The sequence below is a fragment of the Pipistrellus kuhlii genome, unplaced genomic scaffold, assembly GCF_014108245.1.
Source record: "Pipistrellus kuhlii isolate mPipKuh1 unplaced genomic scaffold, mPipKuh1.p scaffold_m20_p_9, whole genome shotgun sequence".
NCBI classification, from domain to species: domain Eukaryota; kingdom Metazoa; phylum Chordata; class Mammalia; order Chiroptera; family Vespertilionidae; genus Pipistrellus; species Pipistrellus kuhlii.
This window is the reverse complement of record NW_023425595.1, coordinates 46,043,059-46,062,219: the sequence shown is the minus strand read 5'-3', so window position 1 is coordinate 46,062,219 and position 19,161 is coordinate 46,043,059. Positions and strand designations below refer to the sequence as shown.

General features: G+C 40.5%; 1 protein-coding gene across 1 annotated transcript in view; it reads right to left on the bottom strand.

Annotated features, from left to right (window-relative positions):
• NAALAD2 (N-acetylated alpha-linked acidic dipeptidase 2) overlaps positions 1–18,873 on the bottom strand; it is a 51,653-nt gene extending 32,780 nt beyond the window's left edge. The window contains exons 1-3 of the mRNA XM_036426334.2: positions 18,593–18,873; positions 17,737–17,848; positions 2,523–2,709 (exon numbers count right to left, since the gene is read on the bottom strand). Of these exons, the coding sequence (XP_036282227.1) occupies positions 2,523–2,709; positions 17,737–17,848; positions 18,593–18,770 (477 nt within the window). The 5' untranslated portion in view covers positions 18,771–18,873. The remainder of the gene's footprint in view (positions 1–2,522; positions 2,710–17,736; positions 17,849–18,592) is intronic.
• Between the last annotated feature and the right edge of the window lie 288 nt (positions 18,874–19,161).

Sequence of the window (19,161 nt, the reverse complement as noted above, 5' to 3'; positions counted from 1 at the left end):
TTCCTGGGAGGTTTCATTGACTTAAAATTTCACCTATACCTGATATGCTTATGATGCCCAACCTTCCAGACATGTATTTAAGGGCCTGATGTATATTTCAGCATGGCTGTCCAAACTCAACTGCCTTAACTTTGCATTTATCTTCTCCCATCACAGTCTACTTCTGCATTCCCTACTGCTATTATGAGCATCACTAGCTAGCCACCCACAACAGATACCTAGGAATCAAACCGAACTCTGTCCTCCCCTCCTTCCTCCAATCACTAGTCAAGTCCTGCCAATACCCCTTCCTAACTATTTCTCAAGTCTATCCTTCTTCCTCATTCCTGCTATCATCCTAATTCAGGGCTTCATCATCTTTTACCTGCATTGTTGTCTGAAGTCTCCAATCTTAACTCCTTTCCTAGTCTAGGTCTAACCCGCAGACTGCCCAAACTATCTAAATCCCTCTCTAACCACACCCTTCCATTTTATTAGGACATCTCATTGGTTTCACTGACTGAGGTTGAATATCTAATTCCTTAGGACAACGTATAAGCCCTTCCATGATCTGCCCCAAAACATATATAGTTGACCCTTGAACAATACAAGTTTGAACTGCAAGAGACCACTTATAAGCAGAATTTTTTCAATAAAATATGTGCAATGCAGTCAATGTAATTTCTCTTATGATTTTCTTAACTTTTTTCTAGCTTACTTTATGGTAAGAATCCTATATAATAAAATGGTAATATGCAAATTGATCCTAACAGCAGAACAATCAATCGGGATGATGCACACTGACCACCAGAGGGCAGGCGCTCAATGCAGGAGCTGCCTCCTGATGGTCAGTGCGCTTTCACAGGGGAATGTCACTCAGCCAGAAGCTGGCTTATGGCTGGCCAGTGCAGCAGCAGTGGTGGGAGCCTCTCCCGCCTCCTCTGCAGTGCTAAGGAGAGGACTCTGGGGCTACCAGAGGGATGTCTGACTGCCACCTTAGGCCTGCTCCCCTGGGGGTCCCCGACTGCAAGAGAGCATAGGCCGGGTTGAGGGACCTTCCCTGAGTGCAAGAATTTTTTTGCACTGGGCTTCTAGTGTAGTATATAATACATGTAACATATAAAATGTGCATTAATTGACTGCTTATGTTACCAGGAAGGCTTCATGTCAACAGTAGGCTCTTTGTAAAGTTTTGGGGAGTCAAAAGTTATACATGGATTGTAGTTCAGTGCTCACCCCATGTTGTTCAAGAGTTAACTGCATACTGATTTATCTCTGATCATGGCTCAGTTTATTATTTTTTTCATGGCTCTTTATATTTTAGTCTCTTGAAATACAGAAAACCTTTTAATTCCCCAATAATATGAAATTGGTACATTTCCAATTTTGCCAATATTTTCTCTTCCACCTAGAATTCTCTTAGCTTGCTTTAAAAAAAAAAAAATTATTGATTTTTGTACAGAGAGAAAGGGAGAGAGAAAGAGAGTTAGAGACATCGATGAGAGAGAGTCATCGATCAAGTGCCTCTTGCACACCCCTTATTGAGGATATGCCCACAACCAAGGTACATGCCCTCGACCGGAATCGAACCCAGGACCCTTCAGTCCCCAAGCTGACGCTCTATCCACTGAGCCAAACCAGTTTCGGCTTAGCTTGCTTTTTCATATGATTAATTAAACCTTTAGAATCTTCATGACTCACACATCAATTCTTTGACTTACATGGAGGTATGGACCAAAAAAAGGTGTTCTATGGAAAGTAGCCTTACAAGATTATATGATCATAAATTCCTAACTGGGCAGGTCATGATGGGTAGTCACACCCTAAACATATTAACATTTGCTGATTTCTTTTTAAAAGTTTATTATTCCATGTAAGTACAATGGTCGTTTACATATTCCTCCATAATTATCTTTTGTAAAAATAGACATATAACTTTTTAGTAAAAAGTGATCTTTGCCTTAAGCAAGCCCAGTCCATTGTTTCTGTGCATTTAGGCTAACACACCTTTGAAATAACCATCCTCAAGAGAGCTCATAATCTTGTTAATTATCCTGTAATTCAATCCCCACTTTGTTTTCTCACATCTCCATGTGATCTTCCTTATGATCCCTTCTTAATTTCAAATGCATAAAAAGTTGCAACCTGGCATATGAGATCAGATGAATCAAATAAACTTTTATAATAATTCTCTATAGATTTGGATGTTCTTACATCAACACTAGGCCACATGACCCTTTTCATTGCAGATAAAGAACCTAATCATACTCTTCATAGCACTTACCACATTGATTTGAAATGATGTGTTCTAATGTCTGCCTCACCTTATGCATGCCCTAGTCTTCATTCTGGTCACAGGACCTAGCACTGTGCCTGGCACATAGTAAACACCGAATAATTAGTTTGCCAACTTAAATTTTCTAGAAACACATGAGTTCCAGTGCACTATTAACAAATTTATCTTTACTTGACCATACATTCCAATTCACTTTGTAAAAAGGTGGTGTTGTAAAGTATGAGTAGTACCAACAATTCTACATCACCTCAGTGTCATGTTCATCCACAATTGATACATAATTGGCATTTGTCTCATTAGGGTAAGACAGGAGAACGTCATAATGAACCAACTTGGCAGAGTCCAGTCCAAATTTCTTCCACTGCGTTTGGATTTTCTTGGCAAGCAGCCAGTTCTGTTCCGTTCCCGCCAGATGAGGGAGCTTTGTAAAAGAACTAGTAAAATGAAAAGAGAACGCCAGGGGGAGTTAACGATTGCTCTTTTCAGGTGATATGCCTAAGAACTGTCCTAGCTGCATTACTCAGACTTTAGGCATTAACTTGTCATTTCTCTATCAGCGGTAAATAAAAAATCCAGCTAGCATTACCCATTTCTCGATGTGCCAGTGAGGGAGAGCAGAGATGGCCACCTCAAAATGAGCTTTTTAGGGTACTCATTGGTTTAAGCTGGTTATTTTCAAGAAATAAACATCTCAGAAAAAAATCTTTGACCTTTCCCTCTACTGCTAAAAGGAATTTAAATTTAAGAACTTGCATCAGAAAGGGCGATATCATCGTAGGTAACCATAGTTTACTATGAGCCAAATCTGATAGACAGGCAGGAATCTAGCAAGGTCCATTTGATCAAAGTCCTCTCTGTGTTCCATTATCTAAAATAGCCCAGAAAATGCGTATTTACCATTAAATACAGGCGACTTACCATCATGCCCTTTGAAGTCCCATGTCATTTGCCTTCCTAACTATTTCTCAAGTCTATCTCTCTTCCTCATTCCTGCTATCATCCTACTTCAGGGCTTCATCATCTTTTACCTGCATTCTTGTCCAAAGGCTCCAACCTTAACTCCTTTGAAGTCCCAAACCACAAATGCCCTTTTCTTTAGCTCCAGGTGAAGTACAAGCCTGAACTGTGGGATCTGTCCTCCGGCCTCATGTTCTTATGGGACCCCCGTGTGTGTATATGCAATAAGTTTGGTTATTTTCTCCTGTTAACCCATGTTATGTTAGTTTATCAGTCCACCCAGAAGACCTTGGAGGAAAGGTAGGAAGAAAATTTATTTTTCTGCCTCATTCCAGTTTGTTTCTTTTTAAAATGTGATTTTATTGATTTCAGAGAGAGGAAGGGAGAGGGGGGGGGGAGAGAGAGGGGAGAGAGAGAGAGAGAGAGAGAGAGAGAGAGAGAGAGAGGTTAATGATGAGAGAGAATCACTGATCAGCTGGCTCCTTCATGCCTCCTCCTGGGATCAAGCGGAAACCTGGGCATGTGCCCTGACCAGGCATCGACCTTGATCTCTTGGAGCCACACCAGCTAGGCTGCTCCACCCCAGTTTTTAAATATTTGTGTGCAGCTACAGATTTCACATCATGCTCCCCTGGAAAAGAACACATGTCATGGTAAACACATATAATCAGTAGAGACTCAGGTGTGAGAACTCACCCTAGACAAACATCATGCCTCTATACCAGCGGCATGCCTTCTTGCTGCTCATTAGTAAGTGAGAACATTTTGAAAAAATATCATTTTTGCCAGAGACCAGTTGAGCAAGTCTATTTAACACTATACACACACACACACACACACACACACACACACACACACACACACACACACTGAGTGGCCAGATTATTCTGACCACCTGATGTTTGTAGGCAAATTAGCCATACACTGCATCCTATGGGATATGGAAACCAAAGGCCTGTTCAAACACCTTTGCTGTCTGCAGTTACCACGATAAAATGTCTCCAATTCGCACAGGAACACAAGGATTAGCTAGTCGAGCATTGGAAAAATGTCATGTGGTCTGATGAATCACGTTTCCAGATGCATCATGCAAATGGCAGAGTGAGAATTTGGTGGAAATGGCATAAAAGCATGCACCCTACATGTATGAATCCAACCCTTCAAACTGATTGGGGCAGTGTTATTGTTTGGGGCATGATTTTCTGGCATGGTTTGGGCCGTTTAATTTGTGTGGAACAATTTCAGAGATTAAAGCACCAGCATTAAGGTCCAGTTTTTGTAGACACTTCAGATTAGGTTGAAGTATACCCCACTGGCACAGGAACTGCCTTTATAGTGGTTAGGAGATTGCTCCAGGAGATTATACCTAGATTTGGGTTGCCAGTATAGCTCAAGCCTTAGGACTGGCATGAGCAGGACTCTGAAAAGGAGTTTATCTAAATGTGTCCTAAAATCGGTGAAAATTGGACCAACTCCCTGTCCTTCACCCTCTTATGAGCCAGGTGTACCCCTACTGGGATGGTTTCCTCCCCTTTTTTGAGATCATGTAACCACTCCCTTGCTCAAGTCCTTACAGGCTCTGCAGTTTGCTTGTTCCAGATGCATTGCCAATGCCCACCGCAGACCCTGTAGCCCGGAAATTTAGTGTGGGTAAAGAAATTCACTGCCCAAGGACTCAAAGGGACGCTACACTGTTATCCTGAGCACACCCACGGCTGCTGAAGTACACGGCACCCAGACCTGACTACATGACTCCCAGCTCCTGCATGGCCTAGATCCTGGCAACTAGCGGCCTCACCTGTGAGATCCCCAGTCTGGGCTCCACGCAGGCCAGCAGGAGACTTGATGCCTGCAGGAGGGGAACTGGACTTCAGTGAGAATAATACTGATGGAAACTGTGGTACTAAGGGTCTTGGTAACTGTATTTGTTGTTTATGCTGATTCTTACTCATGTTGTCAAGAACATTTTTACAAGCCAGTGAGAAAGTCCAGGGTTAAGTAAGACTAGATAACAGAACAGCAAATGTCCTAAAAGGAAGTAGGATGAGTCAATGATTTGACTCATGCACATAAGACAAGGGGAGAATGAAAGGGCAGGGCAGGGCAAGACTAGCTCCTGACTCCATTTTGTATTGTGTGGCAGAGCAGAGCTATCCTCCATTTGTGTAACTGAACCCTAGCCCTCATCCAACCAATCAGGGTCAGCCAAAGCAGTGACATCACCACCCTTATAAAACCCCTTGACCTGTCGAAGTTTCGCCTCTCTTCCGCAATGTTGGCGTGAATGGGACAGAGCCCATGCTAGCATGGAAGAGGCTCTTTTGTTTATTGAATCGGACTCAGCTCCCTGGTGGTCCTTGGGTCTTGTCATTGGTCCACTGTAAGGGACACCAAAAAGGGGACTCCCCAAAAGCAAGAGGGAACTAAACTGTGGATGAAGCAGCCTGGGGGGCTGCCCTAAAACTAGTGGGGCCTCTGCAGATTCTAGTGACTCTTCCAGACCCTGACCTACCCACCTCACCAGCTTACATGGAACCATGCTAAGCTTGCAGAGCTTCTAAAAGATAACTACTATATCCCAATCTAGGAAAGCTAAAATCCATAACCAATCTTTACTCAAGTTCTTACAGGTTTATAGTTCACCCAAAGAGCAGTCCAGAAGCACACCTGAGATGTACTGCTTATACCAACTTCTGATCCAGTTCATCCCTTCCACTCTGGTGACTCTGGGATTAAGAAATTTACCACACAAGGACTAACTCCTACCTAAAGAGGACCACACATTGTCATCTTGACCACCTCCATGGCAAGGTCAAGGTCAATGGGATCCCAATGTGGCTTCATCACATTGGGCTTAAGGCAGCACCAGCAGAATAAAAAATCCAGGATTCTTCATCAGACTAAAGCTGAGACTCTCTTGCATATACTCCTGGCCCTCAGTCTGGGATCCTGTCTTATAAACTGGTTTACTAACTTTATTCAACAGAAAATTAATTCCACCAAGCTTATAGTCCTTAGAGGTCACTATAACTCTCTCCCCAGCAATAAAACAAGAATCAATGATTTGACTCTTATACATAAAACCAATGGGTAATGAAGCATAATAATCCGTCTTTTGGAAAAATTGATGTTTAAAACTGCTGTTTGAAATTCTCAGCTATTGTTAAATAGTCCCTTATTCTGTAAACTCTGTCATTTTTAGACAGTCTCTTATTCTGTAAAATAAATTTGTTTTTGTTTTTAGCTTTAATAATATAAAAGATAAACTTAACTGTATGACCTTGCAAGCTAGCCATCTAACATTAAGGGACTGATACTGATAATATTCTCATGCCAGGTGTTTGTTAGATATGATATGTACTCAAGGTTATAAGTTATCTGTATAGAAATGATATATACTCAAGGTTACAAGTTATCTGCAACAGTAAATACACTAAGAACAGAAAAGATATAAAAAGAGAATGCTGCTTCTTTTGTTTGTTCAGAATTTGACAGAGATATTCTGCTCTGAAAGGGACGTAATAAAGATGACTCCTAATTAAAAAAAAAAATTGTGTGGAACAACGTCTGCATAGCACAACATACCTAAGTATCGTTGCTGATCAAGTTCATCCTATCATGTTGATGGTGTATCCCAATGAAGATGACTTCTTCCAACAAGACAATGCACCATGCCACGGTGCTTGTATTGTGCAGGAGTGGTTTCAATAACATGAGGGAGACTTTGCCTTGCTTAGGTGGCCACACTATCACCAGCTCTGGATCCAATTGAGCATTTGTGGAATGAAGTTAAAAGAGCCATCGGGCAGCTAGTTCCACAGCCATCAAATCTCACAGAACTAGACAGTGCTATTCATCAGGCATGGTGTCAGATTCCTCTCATCACCTTTCAACATCTCTTGGAGTCAATGCTAAGAAGAATCGATGCAGTATTGAAGGCAAAAGGTGGCCCAACGAAGTATTGATGCAGTGGTCATAATAACCTAGCCACTCAATATATATATACTTTTGCTTTATCATTTTGTATGAAATTATTTAATCACTAAAGAGAAAATCCCTCCTGCTTACTTCCTGCCTATCACCTAATAATTATACAACAGAAGTTGTTGAATTGTGTTTGGGCAATGTTCTCTTGGTTCTGAGTTTAAATGATTGGGAACATTCACGTGACCTCGCAAATGTAGTTCTTAATGAGATCTATTTTGCTTGAGGTAAATAATATTTTAAAACTATTTCCCAAACCCCTTTCCCCATCAGTAGAACAATAATACTTTCATATTTGTTTTTTTTTTAGTAAGGCAGAGAACAACCAAAAAAGGAAAATTGACATTTGTTGAAAACTTACTATATGCCAGGAATGATATGCCAGGTACTTTCACATGGATTATCTCATTGAACTCTCACAATTCCTCTACCATTGTTCCCATTTTGAAAATCCATGTGAGAGCCCTGGCCAGTATTGCTAAGTGGTTAGATTGTTGGCCCTTAGATTGAAGGGTTGTGGGTTTGATTCCTGGTCAAGGACACATACTTGGGGTACAGTTTCAATCCCCAGCTTCGGTTGGAGGCACATGCGGGAGGCAACCAATTGATGTGTCTCTATCACATTAATGATGTTTCACTCACATGCTCTTCTCTTTCTCTCTCCTCCCCTTCCCAACCCCTTGCTCTTTAAAAAAGAAATATACTAAAACCTTCAAGAAATATCAGACACAAAAGAACTGGGATCAAATGGCCCCAAAATCTCAACAGCTATCTTGAAGGCTAGAAAACACTGAAGCCCTGAGTTCAAATCCCTGAAAGTAAATGTACCACAGCTTTTTTATCCATTCATTTACTGACGGACACAAACTAGACCACCAACTTACACCTTACACAAGAAAAAGCTCAAAATGGATTAAACATAAACGTAGTCATGAAAACATAAAAATCATAGAATAAAACATAGGTAGTAAAATCTCAGACATTTCTTGTAGCAATATTTTTTTTCTGATATATCTCCTCTGGCAAGGAAAACAAAGGAAATGAGAATAAGCAAATGGGACCACATAAAACTAAAAAGCTTTTGTAACAAAATGAAAATGACAACCCACTGAATAGGAGAACATATTTACCAATGATACATCAAATAAGGGTTAATATCCAAAATTTATAAAGGACTTATACAACTCACCACCAGGAAGACAAACAATCCAATTTAAAAATGGACAAATGACCTGAATAGACAATTCTCCAAAAAGGACATACAGATGGCCAACAGACAGAAGATGTTCAAGGTCATCACAGATGTTCAAGGTCATTCAAATTAAAACCACAATGAGATATCACCTCAAGCCTATCAGAATGGCTATAATCAATAAATGTACAAACACAAGTTGGTGAGGTTGTGGAAAAAAGAGAACTCTCATGCACTGTTGGTGGGAATGCAGATTGGTGCAGCCACTATAGAAATAGTATGGAGTTTCTTAGAAGGTACATTTTAATTATAAAGGAAATTATAGGTTTAAAAATAAGTGGTAAAAGAAGACATACCATGTAAGTATACTATAAGAAGGCTGATAAGGCAAAATTTATACCAAATAAAATAGATTTAAAGATAGAGATTACTATCAGAGATAAAGAAGGACATTTCATAAAGAAAAAGGGTAGTTCTTTCTTGAGGACATAACAAATTAATGTGTATATGCCTCATAAATGACTCTTATAATATATAAAGCAATAATTTAAAGAATTAGAAAGAACAGATAATTTCACATTCCCAGAGGAGACTGGAAAATCATTCCTGATAGAATTTGAACCTCTCTCCCAAATCATTAAAGAAATAAAAGAATTGCTAACCAGCTAAAAAAGAAATATCATAAGATCAGATAAATTGATGAAGATAAACCATGTGACAATATTTAATACTTATGATTTTTAAAAAGAAATAAGAAACTTCTGCGTGGTTGGATAGTTCAATTGGTTAGAGAATCATCCCAATATGCCAAGGTTGAGGGATTGATACCTGGTCAGTGCACATAAAACAATCAACCAATGAATGCATAAATAAGTGAAACAAACCAGTGTCTTTTGCTCTTTCTCCTTCATTCTCTCTTCTGCCTTGCCCCTCTCTCTCCCACTCTAAAAAAAATTCTTAGCAATGTTGGGATAGAGGTGAGTTTCCTTAACTCAATAAAGAGCATCCACACACACACACACACACACACACACACACACACAATCTACAGATAACATCATAAAACTCTGAATTTAATAGTAAAACTCTGAATGCTTTCCCCCTAAGACTTAGAAACAGGGGAAGAATGTTGGCTCTCACCACTTTTATTCAACACAATACTGGAATTTCTCTCTCTCTCTCTCTCTCACACACACACACACACACACACACACACACACACACACAAAGACAAAGACAAAGAAAATGAAAGAGAAGGAGGAGGAGAAAAAGGCATACAGTTTGGAAAGGGAGAAATAAAATTGTCCCTATGTAAGAATGGCATGATTGTCTACCTAGAAAATCCTAATTAAACTACAGAAAACTCATAGAACATGTGAGTTTAGACAAGCCACAAGATATAACAACAACACATAAAAATCAACAGTATTTCTACATAAAAACAAAACAAAACATGTGGAAACTGAAATTAAACACCATATGACTCACATTTGCTCCAAAGGGGAAAAACCCTACATAGATATAAATCTAATAAGACAGATGCAGGATCTGCATCCTGAAAATTATAAAATATTGATAAAAGAAATAAGCCTAAATAACTAGAGAGGTGTACTATATTCATGGATTAGAAGAGTGAACATATTAAAACTAATAAGTTCCCCATATTGCTCCATAAGATTAATTCAATTCCTATAAAAATCTCAAGGACTTTTCTAAACATTACTGTTTCTCTTGTATTTTATATAAAAAGGCAAAAGAGATAGAATAACTGTAATAATTGTTAAAAGAATAAAGTGGGAGAAATCATTCTATACATTAAGGCTTATGATACAACTTCAATAATCATGACAGTGTAGACAGAATGATGTCAGCAGCATGCCTGGAGCTTGAGAGTGTCATGCTAAGTAATAAATTAGACGGAAAAGGACAAGAACCATAGGTTTCACTCACATAGGGGATATAAAAGAGAAAGCAGCAAATGGACAAACTAAAACTCTTAGACACTCAAGAGTACGGTGGTTACCAGAGAGAAAGGGAAGTTGGGGGAGGATGAAGAGGGTAAGAGTGGTTAAATATATGGTGACTGAAGGAAACTAGACTCTGGGTGATGAGTATACGATGCAATACACAAAAGGTATATTTTAGAATTGTGCACTTACCACTTATATAATGTTCTTAACCAATGTAAACCAAATACAATTAAGTAAGTAAAGACAGTGTATTGGAGAAAGTAGACACATAGATCAATAGAACAAAATAGAAACTCACAAATAGAATTGCATAAATGTATTCAACTAATTTTTGTCAAAGGGGCAAAAGTGATTAAATGGAAGAAGGATAACATTTCATCAAATGGTGCTGGAAACATTGGGCATCCATATGCAAAAGAATCGACCTCATCAAACACTGTACCTTTTGTAGAAATTAACTCTAGATGAATTACAATGTGGGTTGGAAGGGCGGGGAGAGAGGTAAGGGGATCTAGGGCTACTCACATAAACATAAAAGCATGATCCATAAAAGGAAAATACTGATAAACTTGATAAACTAAACCCCATTAAAATTAAAAGTTTCTGATCTGCAAATGCCCCATTAATCATGAAAGAACAAATAACAGACTGGGAAAAAATATATATATTAGTAGCCCAATGTACAAAATTTGTGTACTGGGGTTGGTGGGGGGGGGGGGGAATGGAGGGTGGTCCTTCAGCCCAGCCTTCACCTTCTACAATTGGGGACCCCTTGGGGGATGTCCAACAGATCCTGCCTACCTGCCTGATCTCCTCTAACTGCCTCTGCCTTCCTGCCTTATTGCCCTTAATCCTCCTGCCTGATTACTCCTAACTGCTTTTGCCTGCCCTGGTGTAAAAGAGAGAGGCAAATGCTGATCAACAGCTACCACTGAGGCTATGGATCAGACCCTGCTTCTCTTACCCCAGGCCTCTCTTCAGGCCTGATCCACAGCCCCCTCAGCAGTCAGTGCTGGGTTGGAGCACTAGCAGCAGTGGCAGTCAGTGATGGGTCGCCATGGCAACCCAGCACTGACTTCTGATCAGTGGAGCCTTTGGTCATTTTAGATATTACAGGCCCTGGGATTTTATATATTAGGATACTCCACAAAGCATACAAAAAACTTATATCTGGAAAATATAAGAACTCTCAAAGCTCAAAAGGAAAACAAACACGAACTTGCTGGAAATAGGCAAAAGACACGTTCAGACATTTCAGTGAAGAATATATACAGATGGTGAATAAGTACAGGAAAAGATGTTCAATGTAATTAATTAGCCACTTGGAGAATGCAAATTAAAAGCACAATGAAGTATCACTTTGCACGTCTCGGAATGAGAAAAATTTAAAATAGTGACAACACTAATTGAGAATATAAAGTGATAGGCCATGTTCTACAGAAGTTTGGCACTCCTCTAAAACTAGCAATTTTCACTCTTGTGCATGTGTCTCAGAGAAATGACAGCCTATGGTTACATAAAACCTGTACACAAATGTTAATATCCCAAAACTGAAAAAAATGGCAGTGTCCCTCAATGAGTGGAAAGTTAAACCGCGGGACAACCCACAAGATAAATGAATGAATGGATTGACTCAGTATTTTTAAAATGTAACTTCTTTTCCAAATTCATCTATAGAGTAAATGCAGTTTTAATCAAAATTCCAGCAGGCTTTTTTTTTTGGTAGAAATTGAGAAGTTGATTTAAAATTTGGAATGCTGTCTACAAAAGACCTTCTTCAAAACAAAAGATACACGCAGGACGAGAGTGAAGGGATGGAAAATAAAATTTCCATGGAAAAGAAAAAAAAGCTGGAGTAGCAATACTCATTACCAACAAAATAGATTTTAAAATGAAGGCCATCACAAGAGACAACAACATAATCTAAAGGGATTGATCCATAAAGAGAATATCATAAGATCTCACTTGTTTGTGGAATATAATGAACAACATAAACTGATGAACAAAAATAGAGCCAGAAGAAAAAATATTTTAGAATAGAAGTAATCTTTTTTAAGATTAAAATATTTTTAATATTTTCTATAATTTTTGTGATATTACACTATGTTAGTACAGTTTTGGTAATATATTTTAAAATTTTTTCTTAAAATACTAATATTTATTGCATATAACATTATTATATTTAAAGTAGTTTTTCTTGAGACATTAATGTTCATTGCGTGTAACATCATATTTAAAATAATTTTTCTTGAAATGTACTGTTATATGTAACAAACATTGATAGTTCAAGAAAAACTATTTTAAATATAATGTGACATGTAATAAACATTACTTTTAAAATGATTTTCCTTGAACTATTAATGTTTATTGCATGTAACATTATATTTAATAATTATTTTTCTTGAAATATTGAAAATTGTCAAATAAATAAATACAATTTATTTGTAAATACAAATAATTTAAAATAGTCAAAGCAATTTTCAAAGAGAAAATTTTATAGAGTTAACTCTACCTGACTTTCAGACTTACTATTAAACTACATTAAAGAAGATAGTGCGGTATTGATATATATAAATTAAGAGGTCATTAGAAGAAAATATAAAATCCAAAAACAGGACATACATTTATGGTCAAGTGACTTTAGACAAAGATGCCGAGACAATTTAATGGGGAAAGAAAATTGCTTTATTTTTTAAAAAATGTTGTTGGAATAGATTAATATTTACATTTTAAAACTTGATTATCTCATATCATACACAAAATTTAAGTTGAAGTGGATAATTTACCTAAATGTGCAAGCTAAAATTATAAAACTTCTAAAAAATAAAGATAGAAATTATTTCAAAGTTATCATAGGCAAAGTTCAACATCATACAGAGTATAAAACAAACATAAAAATTGGCCAATTGGACTTAAAAATCTCTGCCCTTCAAAAACTCTAATAATCTACTAAGTAAACAAAAAAGGCTAACCACAGAACAGAATATTCACAATACATGCCTGACAAAGGAATTATATCCAGAAGAAAGAAATCCTACAACCCAGTAACAAGAAAATAAAACAATTAAAAAACAGGAAAATATTTAAGGAGAGACTTTATAAAAGAAGATATAGAAGAGTCTAATTAGCATTGGAGATGATGCTTAAGATCAGAAAGTGCAAATTAAAAACACAATGAGATTTCTATCATGTAAAAATGGGAACAATTGTGAGAACTTTGCCCATAAAGAATGGAAACCAAAGTGGCAACTAGGTTAAATGCATGAAGTCTGCCAAATGTAGAGCCAACTGTCATCCAGCTAAGATATTTATGGGGGAATAACCTTGAACCCATAAAGGCATCTCCAGGCCCAGAGTGCAAACGGAGCTGAAACAGGCGAGTCCCAGGTGATGACAAAGGCAGTGATGAAGAAATGACAGGACCGCCAGCTCTGTCTGCAGGTCTCCTGGGAAATGACCAAGTCTAGGTATGACCCTGACTACCACATGACCCTGTGGACAGGTGAAAGTTCTCACAATTACTCCCATTTTGGCATTATATAAATCTCAGCCTCATAATGATCTATAATATATATATACAGTGACGAGTAGACATGGTGGTCTTAAAATGGTGGATGATAACAACTACGTATACAGCAGATTGCAAAGCTCCATAGATGGTCAGACTGCATACTCTACTAGAAAATGATCGCAGGTCAATTTGCAAGTCCTTTGATGAGTCCAGAGAGTCCTCCCATCCATCAAAACCTAAAGTTTACCAGTCTGTTCAAAATACAAAAGAAGTAGCTGCTAATTCTTCAGTCTTTGAGAGCATTAATTATTGATTCTTTAGTTGGAAACGGACACCTCTCTTAATGAAGGAAGGAGAAATTTTAGTGAAAAAGTGAAACTCTGAATGAGATGAATTAACAAGCAAAAAAAAAAAAGTAAAATATTATGAATGGAAGACTTCAAAGATGATATATTTTCATAATAAAGCCTTTTAATTTTTTTTTAAAGCAGCACAATGAGATGCCCCTACACACCCATTAGAATGGTGAAGATTGAAACAACTAACAAAACTAACTGCTGGCCAGGATAGGGAGCATTGGTACATTCACACATGATCCAGAGCAATGGAAAGCGGTACGATCCCTTTGGAAGTCTGTCTGACATTTTCTTCTGTTAAACATATGCTTATCAGCCAAACACAGCAATCCAAAAAGTGATGAAACATATGTGCACACAAAATCTTGCAGACATTTGCTCATCACAGCTTTATTCACGATAATAAAAGACAAAACAAAACTAGAAATAACCCAAATGTCTATCATCTACACATTGTAGTATATTCATTCAATGTAATACTACTCAGCAGTAAAAAGCAATAAACTACTGATGCATTCAACAACTTTGATAAACTCCAAAATCATTAGGCTGTGTAAATGAAGATAAACACAAAAGAGCACTTATTGTATGATTCCATCTATATAAAATTCTAGAAAATGCAAACAAATCCATCATCCTATCTAATAAAAAGAGTAATTTGCAGATTAACCATCACTTCAACACACAAGATGGCTGCCCCCATCTAGTCAAAGATCTTACCCCCATGTGGTCACAAGATGGCTACCACAAGATGGCCAGCAGGGGAGGGCAGTTGGGAGGGACCAGGCCTGCAAGGGAGAGAAGTTGGGGGCAATCAAGCCTGCAGGGGTGACAGGGGTGACCAGGCCAGCAGAGGAGGGAAGTTGGGGATAAACAGGCTGGCAGGGGAGCAGTTAGACATTAATAAGCTGGCAGGGGAATAGTTAGGAGGTTATCAGGCTGGCAGGCAGAAGTGGTTAGGGGCAATCAGGAAGGCAGGTAGGTGAGCAGTTGGGAGCCAGAAGTCCTGGATTGTGAAAGGGATGTCTGACTGCCCATTTAGTGAGATCAGGCCTAAACGGGCAGTCAGACATCTCTCTGGGGGTCCCAGACTGGAGAGGGTGCAGGCTGGGCTGAGGGACACCCCCTCCCTGTGCCCGAATTTCATGCACCACGAATTTCATAGTACCAATAATAGATAAACATGTAAATTGACCATACCTCTGCTATGCCTACAGCCAGAGTGAGTATGCAAATTAACCCAACAAAGATGGAGGTTAATTTGCATACATAGGCTCCCAGCAGCCTGGATCTTGGGAACTTTCTCAGCACCCAGGTCACTCTGAGGTCGGCCCCCATTGGGTCCTAAGCAACCTGGTAAGAGCTTGAGCCAGGGGACTCCTGGGCAGGGGTGGAGCCGGGTGATTGGAGAGAGTGGGGGCTTAGGCCTTGGCAGAGGCAGAGCCAGAGATCAGAGGCAATTGGTGTGAACTACAGAGGAAATACCTTTTCTGACCGCTCATTGGCTAAGCTCCCTGTTTGCCACTGGTAATATTCTTAGTAACTTGGGTAGAAGAATCCAAAAAGGTGATCTAGGGTTTTTCTACCACACTTCTGAGAAAAAAAAGGAAGGCCCACTGCTGCAGGGCTAAGAAATATCATATCCTGCCCTAGGCAGTTTGGCTCAGTGGATAATGCCTAGGCTTGCTGACCTAGCAACAGGGTCTGGTTCAATTCTGATCAAGGACATGTACCTAGCTTGCAGGCTCCTCCCTGGCCAGGGCCCAGATCAGGGCTCATGCAGGAGGCAATCAATCAAAGTGTTCCTCTCACTTTGATGTTTCTCTCTGTCTTCCCCTTTCTCTTCCACATTCTCTAAAAATCAATTGAAACATATCCTCAGGTGAAGATTAAAAAAAAAAAAAAAAAAAGAAATGTCATATTCTATGAAAGACAGATCTTGAAAATGCCTAAAGAAAGTTGTCTTTTTTCTTGGTGAAGGGACTGGAGTCCATGTTGATTAAAATATCTTGGTGGCTACAGTGACTGGCAGTGGCTGCAGCAGCTGGGTGATGGGGCTGGTACCTTCCCCTGATCAGCCCGGTCACCTCAGTAGGGCTCCTGAGGGCTCCCAGTATGTGAGAGGGGACAGGCTGGTCTGAGGGACCCTTCCCCCCCACACTGCACGAATTTCATGCATTGGGCCCCGAGTAGTGACATAAAGTTGATCAGTGATCATCTAGGGCCAGGGGTAAAGGGAGGAGTAAACTGCAAAGTTACATGATGTACACTTTCTGTGTTGAGACTGAGGTGATGGTTTGTTGAGTCTATTATACAGCTGTCAATACTCTCAAATTAAAGGCTTTATATGTAAGATTATTTTATGTAAATTACCCTATCTAATAAAGAGGGGATATGCTAATTGACCCTCACACCCTCATAAAGACAGTGGCACCCACAGCCAATAAGGAGGGGATATGCTAATTGACTGTCACACCCTCAAAGATGGTCGCACCCACAGCCACAAGATGACAGTGCCCAGTTCCCTAAGCCCCACCAGGGTGGCAGGCATGCAGCACGCGGTGCAGACAAGCCTCAGATGGCGGCAGTGCAGCTGCCCAGGGTGGGCCTGAGGTACAGGCAAGCCTCGGATGGTGGCTGCCCAGCCACCTAAGGCTGCTGGAAACTCAGGTAGCTAGGGCTGGCTGAAGCTTGTGCTGCCAGCGGTGGCAGCAGCAGAGTTGTGATGGGTGCATTGCATTCCCCTGATTGCTGGGTTGCCTGCCACCCCGAGGACTCTCAGACTGTGAGAGAGGGAAGGCCAGGCTGAGGGACATCCCCCCAAGTACATGAATTTTCATGCACTGGGCCTCTAGTACTTCAATAAAGCTGGGATGTTTTTTGTGACAATATTGTTTGAAAGAGTCTGAATATAGAAATAAATATCATGCTGATTAACTCCAAGGAGTTCAAAACCACTCCCTCAAATGTCACTCTTCTTCGTGCGTAGAGACCTATGAATTTGCACTGACCCTTTTGCTTTCACTTTGTCCGATTTTTATTACTTATATTTGCAATATGGGAGAGAGGTTGAATCTGTGGCAGACAGAATCTGAAACTTTAACCTCCTTCCCTCTAAACCAGAGTTTACAACCAGCTAAGTCTTCCTGACAAAATATAATGTTTAAACAACATTGCTGATCTGATTAAACCCAGGGACTGAGGAACAAAGAATAACATTCTGTTGCAGCCCAAAGTTACATGAAGTTGAAACATCTCTTAATAAAGCAACTGGCTAACTTTGTCTGAAGATGAAGTTAGGCAAGAAAGACTCCTGCAACAGTCAAATAGACTGTGTGTCCTCATAGTGGTTCAGGGGCATTTTATGAATGCGATCTCATGTTAATTTGACACAAAGATTACCATGGGAATACAACCAGTTTCAGTACACTTCCACTCTGCAATATCTTAAACACTTTATTATTAAGATCAAATATGCAAAACACACTTACCGGAGAAATGATTTAATGTTCTCAGCTTTCATCTCAGATATCAGGTTCCACCGCACACTTTGATGATAGCGCAGTGTAGTGGTTGTTTCTTTGAGAGGCTTAATAAACCAGCCTGAGAGAAGACACATAGGTTCATATATGTCACACACACACACACACACACACACACACACACACTTTACAGTTTTATAAAAACGAGAAGCCAAAACTAGCCCTTCCCTAAGTAAGAAATATGAATATCATAAAGGCAGGGAACCTAATCCCACTGTGCAATGCAATTTTGAGTTGGTTAAAGAGTTTTTATATCAGGAAGTTCTTTTCATTTTCCCACGTAGACATCAAGGTCTGGGCCTTAGTCTTGTTTTGGGGCTGGAGGTGGGGATTGGGAGCCGGGGGCAGGGGGAATCTAATTCTTAGCACCATGCCAGACACACAGGGAGCATCCCACAGATTTTTATTTAGTCGATGATGGGGGAAGGGCACTTTTTGCAACGCTGCACATATTAATTACTAGCTCTGACTCATTGATAATGCTTGTAACGGAAACTTCCATGTTCATCCCTGTGGAGTCTGGCAGCTCTCAATTCTCTGAACAGCTCTTAGCAGTACCCTGAACCCAGGGAGCATTTACTAGATCTGGATTGCGGCCCCACTTTAGTAGGAAGGCCCAATGCCTTCCTTGAGGCTTCCAGTTGGGCTGAAACTCCTGGAGTTCACCATCCCGGGCTGAGGGAGTTCACCTTCCCGGGCTGAGGCTGAGCTCAGCAGGCCTGAGGAGGCCAGCACAGCCCAACCCTGTTTTTTTCCTGCAGAGCAGCAGCTGCGCTGAGCTGGGGGAAGGGGTCTGCACACTTACCCACCATGAATCCTGCCAGGAAGGAGGCCAGCGCCGCAGCCAAGCACATGCAGAGGTACAGCCGGCCCCTGGACTTCGCCATGGCCTCTTGGCGGCTGAGCTTGGAGCGCGCGCTGCAGCGGGGGGCCTCGAGGGTGCACAGGAACCAGGAGAGCACGCGTGGGGACTCGCTGAGCATGCAGGCTCCCGCGGGGCGGGGCCCCTGTGGACCTTGGCCCAGGCCCTGCCTCCGCCCCCCAGGTCCCTCCGCAGAGGAGCTAAAACCTGCCCCCAGCAACTGCGGGCTCCTTCGTTCCCCAGGGGGCCTCCAAGGGAGAGAGAAAGCTCTGCAGGGGGAGGGAAACACATTGTTCCAGTTGGCAGGCAGCTTCCAGCCTGTTGATTCCAGGCAGCAAAGTCTGCCTGGCTGACCTGCCTCTGTGCCACCCCCATTCTAGGAACTGCTGAGTTTCAGCTGGAAATGCACTGAAGTCCCACTTGCTTTTCCTTCCCTGTAGATTACCCAGACTCTCTGCCCTCATTTCTAACGGGTCACACTTGGGAAGCATTTTGGGTGCTGCCCTCTCCAA